This window comes from Macrobrachium rosenbergii, chromosome 27 (assembly GCF_040412425.1).
Source record: "Macrobrachium rosenbergii isolate ZJJX-2024 chromosome 27, ASM4041242v1, whole genome shotgun sequence".
NCBI lineage: Eukaryota > Metazoa > Arthropoda > Malacostraca > Decapoda > Palaemonidae > Macrobrachium > Macrobrachium rosenbergii.
Window position 1 is genome coordinate 33982009 of NC_089767.1, and position 10000 is coordinate 33992008.

General features: G+C 35.8%; 1 protein-coding gene across 1 annotated transcript in view; it reads right to left on the minus strand.

Annotated features, from left to right (window-relative positions):
- Positions 1–9448: 9448 nt before the first annotated feature.
- The window catches only part of LOC136853593 (beta-1,3-galactosyltransferase 1-like), an 80344-nt gene continuing 79792 nt past the window's right edge, over positions 9449–10000 (minus strand). Inside the window, exon 2 of the mRNA XM_067129339.1 lies at positions 9449–10000. This exon is cut by the window's right edge and continues 1332 nt beyond it. Coding sequence (XP_066985440.1) covers positions 9971–10000 — 30 coding nt within the window. The 3' untranslated portion in view covers positions 9449–9970.

Sequence of the window (10000 nt, forward strand, 5' to 3'; positions counted from 1 at the left end):
ATAGATTTATAAATTTATATATTTTTCTAAGAGAGAGAGAGAGAGAGAGAGAGAGAGAGAGAGAGAGAGAGAGAGAGAGAGAGAGAGAGAGATCCCTGGCTACTTTCGTGTCAATAATACCGAGCCTTCGCTATTGTTCTGACTATTTAAATTATACTCACCCACTTCTTATTCTCAAAAGAAATCCGCATTCTACCGAGCGTGTGTGTGTGTGTGTGTGTGTGTTTGTGAGTGTATGTGCGTATGTGTGTATGCTTGTATGTTTGTGCTCCCTTCTGTCGCTCGGCTGTATATATAATTTCCCTTAAAACGAAAGTGATTTACATTTCCGTGTAGTTGCTGTTTGACTAGGTTCTTCTTCTTCTTCTTCTTCTTCTTCTTCTTCTTCTTCTTCTTCTTCTTCTTCTTCTTCTTCTTCTTCTTCTTCTTCTACTCGGTTTCCGCTGCTTTGAGGCCTGACCTCTGACCTCGTGTTTGTGGTGGTGGTGGTGTTGGTGGTGTTCCACCCCCCCCCAACTCCCCACTGTATGTAAATGGATTTAGTTTTTTTCTTTTCAGGAGCAAAGTACATCCTGTTGCATGTTTTCTGTTTGTGTCTGCGTATCGCTATTTATTTTTTTTACGTGGATATGCTGTTATAATTTAATCTCTCTCTGTCTGTCTCTCTCTCTCTCTCTCTCTCTCTCTCTCTCTCTCTCTCTCTCTCTCTCTCTCTATGTGCGCTGCATGCTATCGCTATTTATTTTTATTGTGGTCATGCTGTGAAGGATTTTTATAATAATTTAAAATAGTTCTCTCTCTCTCTCTCTCTCTCTCTCTCTCTCTCTCTCTCTCTCTCTCTCTCTCTCTCTCTCTCTCTCTCTCTCGTATGTTTAGATTAGATTATCAACTAAGGAAGTGTGCACTGTGTTGTGCACGGTTTTCCAAGGCTGGATCATTTTCTGTTAATTCCGTTGGATGCCCCAATTATCGTGTTTGTATGTTTGTGTTTATGTTTACATACATGTGTTAGTTCGATTAGAAATGCACAAATATAAACGTGCTTTGATGCCTTCTTTATTTTGCTTAAATATCAATAAGCTCATAAGTAATTTGGACTCCATATGGCCAGTTTGTACGTATGTGTTTGTATGTTTATTTTTACATTTATATGTTTGTTAGAATAGAAATACACAGTTATATACATGTCTTGACCCCTTGTGTATCACCTTAAATATCAATAAACACTTAAGTAATTTGCACACCCCATATGTCCTGTTTTCGTGTATGTTTATATGTTTACATTTAAACGCCTGTTGGAGTACAAATGCACAATTATAAACGTGCTTTAACCCCTTGTTTATCTGCTTAAATATCAATAAACTCATAAGTAATCTGATGACATCTCCCAGTCAATTCTTAATCCATTGCCATGAGTTTGTATTTCACAAACCTTTTTTCGTTCAAAGGACTGAGACCCCTCTTTCAGTCCTTCCATTGTCCAGTCACAAAGGACGGCAGGAGAGCCAGTTAATGTTTGCTCAAGGCAACGCAGACAAATCATAGCTCGCTTAGAAGGCAGAGACAGGTATTATAAGCAGGTAGTGACAAGGTAGTATTATCTGTGGGAAGCTTTTTAGGGTAATGGTGTGTCTGCGTTTTTAGTTTGCTCGGTGGGTTTTCAAAGTGTATGTGTATATATATATATATATATATATATATATATATATATATATATATATATATATATATATATATATATATATATATATATATATATATATATGTATATGTATGTATATGTTGTATATATTACAACTGTATTGAGAATATGATTGTGGGAATTATATTAAGCTAGAAACGAGTAAATTTACTTAGCCACTTTTGGATGGGTCTCTCTCTCTCTCTCTCTCTCTCTCTCTCTCTCTCTCTCTCTCTCTCTCTCTCTCTCTGAAGGGAATTATATTAAGCTAGAAACGAATAAATTTATCCTCTTTCGAATGGGTCTCTCTCTCTCTCTCTCTCTCTCTCTCTCTCTCTCTCTCTCTCTCTGGTACCATAAAACAGGCACTTAACGGTGATTGAAATTCACGGGTCATAGGTCACAGTGAGACGTATCGCGGGAGGAAATGAAGATGATGCTTTGACCCGGGAAGCATCAACATCTATTTATCATTGCCCTCGTTGCTATCACTATCATCATCACCATCTTTATCTCTTTACGAAGGAAAACGAGGGATAGAGACGTTATAACCGTTAGTATATCATTTTTTAAATCTTGTCTCGGCTGGTACTCGCAGCTGATTGGTAGTCTCGTATCTAAGCTCCGCCCATTTTATGCGTATATGCGTGCGTATATTTTTATCTGTTCTTCAACCTGTTGTGCGTTCATGAATACGGTGTTCTTTTACTCCGGTTTTTGGCGTATCATCGGATAATGTACCGGAGTTCCACTTTGTGTCGGTATTCTCAAGGAACAGTAAGCTCTGATTTGAAATATTCTTGAAGAAAGTTCACCCAGTCTTTTGTATAGTACTTCTTATTTTCCGTAGTTTTTTCATTCTTAATTTTATCATTTCCGGTAGTTCGTTTTAATCCAGCCTTTGTTACGTAACATTCATCGAGAGCATTTTGATTACGTTGGGACGTCATAATCCTTCCTGTTCATTCGTTTTTACCGATATTGTTGAGTCCACAACATTCAGTTATTTATTTGTATAGTTTCCTATTTCGCCTGTCTGTGTTGGTGCCATTTTCCTGTTATGCACGATGCTAATTTGGATGTTCCTGTTATAATAAATAGCAGTATGATTATGAAAAGGGGTTAAATCTGAAGAGGGAATGATTGACAATAATCTCCTCCAGGTACGAACGTTGAGATTAACCTTTGAAATAATTAAAAATAATCATGTTCTAACACTGAGATTAACCTTTGTGAAGATAAAGATATAGTTCAATCATGTATTTCACGAATGAAGACAAATTTTTTTAGCCAGTTTTTCAAAATTGACCGAGAAACCCCTCCCCCCTGAAAAAAAAACCTTGGATAAAAAAAAACAATCATTGAAAATAACCGTTCTCGTCTTCAGACGTCTCCCAAACGTCAGGAGAAAAATTGACATCATTCGATTGCCCCTGTCTCGCCCAAGACCCGACTGACTGACAGGAAGTTCGGGGTCATAGCCAGGTCAGGTTGTCTGTTTTTTTTTCTTCTGTCATTTTTTGTTTTTTTTTTGCCTCCTAAATAATTGGGTGAAACCTTGGGGCTGTCAGCGTTTAGTTTAACAACGTCATTCTTCGTCTGTTTTTTATCAATAGGTTCGTTTGTCTTGGAAATTAGGGAGATGTTCTCTCTCTCTCTCTCTCTCTCTCTCTCTCTCTCTCTCTCTCTCTCTCTCTCTCTCATTGATGGAAAATATAGGTATTAGAGGGATGAACTACAATGTGGAGACTTGTGTTAATATATTCATACAGGTAATTCTCTCTCTCTCTCTCTCTCTCTCTTATATATAAAACTAACTCTCTCTCTCTCTCTCTCTCTCTCTCTCTCTCTCTCATGTAAAAAACAGATAATATAAGGATGCAGAAAAATGTGACGACTTGTGTTAACTTAGATATAAAACTCTCTCTCTCTCTCTCTCTCTCTCTCTCTCTCTCTCTCTCTCTCTCTCTCTCTCTCTCTCTCTCTCTCTCATTGATGGAAAATATAGGTATCAGAGGGATGAACTACAATGTGGAGACTTGTGATAATATATTCATACAAGTAATTCTCTCTCTCTCTCTCTCAAATTGATGTAAAATATAGGCATTATAGGATCAGAGATAAATAGCAAAATATGATTAGCCTGTGATAACCTATACATAAAAGCAATACGCGCTCTCTCTCTCTCTCTCCTAAAAATAAAAAGGAATCCCAACAACGCTTAATATCCATTGGAGCGCATAAATGCTTCAGTGATCCGGGCGACGATGTTATCAGAATATTAGGTGGTATTAGGCAAGGCTGGAATCTCTACATCTTTCCATTCCATTGTCTTGAGCCTTTAAAAAATCTGATGTTCATGGACGATTTTTTTCCCCCTCTCGTAATGGCTCCGTGATCTACTGCTTTTGTTTATTTTTTGTTTATTTGATTTTTTATGTGATTTTAAATTTATTTATTAATTTGTTTATGTATATTTATATTTATTTAATATTTTTTAAATTAATATATTTATATAATTATTTGATAAATTTATTTATCTATATATAGATTTATTTATTTATTGATAGATTTATTTATTTCAATTTATTTATTTAATTTAATTCACTTAATTTATCTAAGGGATTGTGAATTGTTGTTAAATAGAGGTTTGTGTTCTTTTGATTTGGTATATATCATCCATACTTCTGTAGAGTATATATATATATATATATATATATATATATATATATATATATATATATATGTTTATTTATTTATTTGAGTAAGTATTTAAACTGTGAATCATTTTCCCCCACTGGGGATGGCTTCAGGCAGAATTCACGACAACAGTCACTGCCTGTGTTGTTTCCTTTAAATCAAGAGTCAGTTGAGAGCCTGCAGACACTCTCTCTCTCTCTCTACCATATTTTAGCCAATTCAGGTAACAGAGTGCATGTACACTTCATATGTCACCCTTGCTACACCATGGGGTCCACAACCCTCTACTGTCACGACACTTGGGGTATTAATGAACAAAAGGCAATAGTTTAAGTAATGAAACTCAAACCCTAGATTGTAGAAGCCCACGGTACATAACCTAGTCTAGGGTTTGAAAGCTGTTGTTTCATGGTCAGAATACAACCTGAATCAAATAAATTTGACACGGGAAGTGATCCAGCCATAACAAATGGCGGCGCTGAAAATCCAATCAAAAGTTTCTGAGTGTCCTGACTCACGCACACGCGCATTTCTTCAGACATACCGATACGGAACAGCACGGACGGAATCAAATGGACCATGAGTTATGAAAAGATGAAAATAAAAAAAATTACACGAGGACAAATTGCATTTTCGTTCACGCATGCGTACACCCTTGTATGTGTGTTGGTATCTGTCCGTTCCCCACCTACCACCCATCTTCTCTCCCATTTTGGCACACACTCTCTCTTCTCTCTCTCTCTCTCTCTCTCTCTCTCTCTCTCTCTCTCTCTCTCTCTCTCTCTGTGGTTAAAGCACCTAACATCAGCTTATGCGCAAAGGACATGCTCTCTTTCTCTCTCTCTATGGATAAAGCATCTAACATAAGTTTATCAGCTTATGCGCACAGGAGAATCTCTCTCTCTCTCTCTCTCTCTCTCTCTCTCTCTCTCTCTCTCTCTCTCTATGAATAAAGTACCTAACATCAGCTTATGAGCACAGGACTTGCTTTCTCTCTCTCTCTCTCTCTCTCTGTGAAAAAGCACCTAAAATCAGCTTATGCGCACAGGGGGACGTGCTCTCTCTCTCTCTCTCTCTCTCTCTCTCTCGTACGCAAATTTTGGCCAAATATCTTCATGGCGATCCGATGGGGAGATTTCAATGCTTCTTCTCCCTTCCCCAGCCAGTGGGTTTAATCTGATATAAGAGTTGCCAATTCGTGATTTTTTATTTTATCAAGATTTCATAAACTTCGAGAGAAGACTGGAGGATCTCAATATCTCATCAAGACAATTACTCTTTATTTTTCTCTCTTTCTTTCTTTATGGCGTCATTCGTTGGATTTTCTTAAATATTGCGTATAATATATCTTCCCGATTCGTTGATTTTATCAGCCGTGCGGGAAAGATGGTTGGTGGTAAGTTTTGTGTGTAATGGTGGATCAAAGATATTTTTAAATCGTGCTGGGGCTTTGTGGCCGTTTAATTTTTACTTTGTTTTGGGATTTTGGTTTGAAGGAGTTTTGGTCTCTTCTGTCTGTTCTTACTGATATGTATTTTTACGAAAATATGTATATTAGTGACAGCTGTTAATATGTGAATATATACATATATATGTATATATATATACACATTATATATACATCTATATATGTATATATATATATATATATATATATATATATATATATATATATATATATATATATATATATATATATATATATAATTAAAAATAAAAATAAGTTAGACTGACTGTTCAGTTACTCCAGTTTATTTTATATTATTTTTTACCACCGTAAACTTCACAACCCGAGATAAATCCCCTCCTCCCCTTAAAACCTTTGTAATTTGTCGAGATGTTGCCTTCGAAAACGACTTCCCTTTTAAAAACCTCCCTTCGCCCTTTCCCCTTCCCCCAACTGAAAAAACTTCTCTTTATAAGAAGTTGTTTCGTCACTCTTTCAAATACTCGTCTCGTACCTGTTGAAGAAAGAGGTTGTCAGGGCCAGTCTTTTCTGCCGAGACGTTGAGAGCGATTTGCCTCACTAAATCAGAAGAATAGAGAAATGCACTGTTGTTTGATTGGATTATTTTTCTGTTTCGCGGGTTTCGTATTTCTCTCTTAGGGTTTTATTTGGTTTTCATTGGGTTTTATCCCGTGGTCTGTATCTTTTTTTTTATTGTTATTTCTGTTTATTTTGATTTATCTTAACGTGTTCTCTTTTTGACACATGTTCTCTAACTTATGTCACATTTGATTTAATCTTGCCAGCTATTCTCTCTCTCTCTCTCTCTCTCTCTCTCTCTCTCTCTCTCTCTCTCTCATTCATAATTACCTAGGCCTTAGATGATTAGTATTTATTATGCAAACTTTATCCTCTCTCTCTCTCTCTCTCTCTCTCTCTCTCTCTCTCTCTCTCTCTCTCGTAATTACTTATGCCGTAGATAAATGGAAATTATCATGTATCATAAACTTTATTGGTTTAATTATTCAGTATGATTATTATTATTATTATTATTATTATTATATTATTATTATTATTATTATTATTATTATTATTATTATTATTATTATTATTATTATTATTATTATTATTATTATTATTATTACAGCACTTGGAGACTTTCCTTTTTGTACAATAATTCTGCATAATTCCTATAGATTTTTAAAAATTGTACTAGGGAATAGGTTAAAAAGAACAACACGTAATTTTTAAATTTTATATTTCACTTTTTTTACAGTAAGTAAAATAATTTTATATTATATACAAATCGCGAGTAGCATATCACAGATTAGTAGCGACGTCAGGCAACAATCTGTTGAACCAAGCTAATCACAAATAATGTGAAGATACTAGGAATTTGATTAATTTTTTTTCTAGCTTACTAGGTCATAATTGTGATTGTTGACTTATAGACTTTATATTTCCTCGCATATCTAATATAACATTTTAAAATCGAGTTTTGGTTTTTAAAAGTGATTGAATAAATATGTAAAATGTTTGGCTTCAAAACTTGGCTCAACAGCAGTCGACCTAAATGTCCGTCGAGTGAGATTCATCAAGCAGTTTTAATATGATGCCTTTTACGTAATACCTTCGTTGTGATGATGATGTTAATAGTGATGATCATTATGGCTGCTGGAAGGGAAAGGAGGGTGTGAGGGTTAAAGGGGGAATGATGAAAATGATGACGTAATATTTATCGCAGACGATAACAAGAGTTTCGTGGTTTTACAGGATAGCAAAAAAAAAAAAAAAAAAAAAAGGATCTGATTGCTTTTAAGGATTTTTTATACTTTGAAGGATTCTTTTTTATCCTCTGAAGGATTCTTTTTGTTAAGAGGAACAAAGGAGTGGCCAGTCCTGTTTTCAGCGACTTGTGCGCCCGCGCGCGTCCACGCGCACACATATATATTATGTTCGTGTAAACGTATATATTTTCGTTACCGGTTTGGTTATATCATTACTCTCTCGTTCTCAATTCTCTCTCTCTCTCTCTCTCCCATTTATGTGATTTTATTGAGTAGGTGTTTCGCAATGTTCGTTCTCTTCCAATTTTTCACTTATTTTATATCTCGTCTTTTCATAATTTATTTATCTCTTCCACGTGCTTTCCCCACTTTCCTGTTTTCTTTCATTTCCTTCTTTCTTTTTCTCTTTCCCTCCCTTAAAAATCTTGCTTTCTTTTCCGGCTTTCTCTCGCTCTCTTCTCTCTCTAATTTTCTCCCTCGAAGCTTTCTTTTGCAACTCGTATCTCATAGCGTAATTTTCTGCACAGTCCCCGGGGGCCATGCGAAGGGCGTTGATTATCTCTCTCTCTCTCTCTCTCTCTCTCTCTCTCTCCGTTCAATTATTACAGTGTTTATTACGTCATGGTTCAATCCTTTCTTCTTAGAAATTTTTATCGTTGAAAAAACAAAACTGTACTCTCTCTCTCTCTCTCTCTCTCTCTCTCTCTCTCTCTCTCTCTCTCTCTCTCTCTCTCTCTCTCTCTCTCTCTCAAGCCGTTCTGAGAGAGTTTATTACGTCATGGTTCAATCCTTTCTTCTTAGAAATTTTTATCATTGATAAAATAAAACTGTACTCTCTCTCTCTCTCTCTCTCTCTCTCTCTCTCTCTCTCTCTCTCTCTCTCTCTCTCTCTCTCTCTCTCGAGCCGTTCTGAGAGTATTTATTACGTCATGGTTCAATCCTTTCTTCTTAGAAATTGTTATCGTTGATAAAATAAAAACATACGTACGTACATGCATTAATTAAAGTATGAATACATATATTCTGTACATTCATGCATTCATACATACTTACATACGTATACATACTCAGTGTCTGTCAAGAGAAACCCAGGGAATTTGTCACGCAGAAATATCATTTAACTGCCAACCCTTATAAAAAAAACCATTTAATTCGTGTCGTATATAAAAAGTTGAGAAGTAAAACCCGAATGTATTTTTCCTAATCTCTATTGAAATGTCATTGACGTTAAATTTGTACCGTGATCTCGTTTTTATCGGTCATTTTATTGCGTTATTCAGCTCCACTCGTGGGTGAGCCTTGGGTCCAACAGAAGAACTGAAGAAGAAGAAGAAGAAGAAGAAGAAGAAGACAGAGAATAGGATGAAACGCTCACTCGAACAACCTGGAACCATTGTAATGCTTCTCATTCTCGGATATCACCCGGCCGTTGGAACCTTTGTAAAGCTTCTCATTCTCGGATACATTTCGGGTGTTGGAGACCTGGCCCAAAGGAGGGGGCGGGAGCGTTTCGGGCGGGATGAGTCACACTCGCTTTCCTTTGTTCAATTGTGAACGAACGCTGTGTTCTGTTTTCTTCGGCGCGTTCATAAAAGATTCCTAAAGTTTATTTAAGCGTATTGGCAGCAGCGTTGTCATGAATATCTTTAGTAGGATCTACTCCCCCAGAGTTTGTGGTGGGGGAGGGTTGGGAGGTATTCGTGTGTTCTTTATTGTGTGTGTGTGTGTGTGTGTGTGTGTCCTCGGTGCAAGAAACATTTTATAAGATTGACCTTTTCTTGTTTGGAAGAAAAAGAGGTGGCCTTTTCAGGTTTGTGTTGGCGTGAAAAGAAATTGTTTTACAGTTTATGTTTTTCCATTTCCTAAAGAAAATTTGTCATTTTATTCACACTGTACATTTCTGCTTTATTTAAGAAAATGTGTCCTTTTATTCACAGGATATATATCTACTTTAATATGTAGTTTCAAGTTTTCGGAATTATTCGGTAAATGTTAGGTGTGATGATAATGGTAATGATGAGTGATTTGTGAGTGATGTTACAACGACAAGGCATTGATGTGTATATATATACATATACATGTATACATATATATGTATATATACATACATATATATATATATACACTTATTTATTTATTTTTTATTTATATAAAAATAGACCTTTCATTTTCTTTATTACACTGTACAATCGCGGACTATATGGCGTTAATAAAGCTATTAATAATGCAAACTCTCTCTCTCTCTCTCTCTCTCTCTCTCTCTCTCTCTCTCTCTCTCTCTCTCTCTCTCTCTCTCCTACAGAATTTTTGATTTTCAACCATCAGCGCAATGCAAGGAATTAAAATTAATTATTGTCATCTTTCATTGCCTCCTGAAGAAGGCGA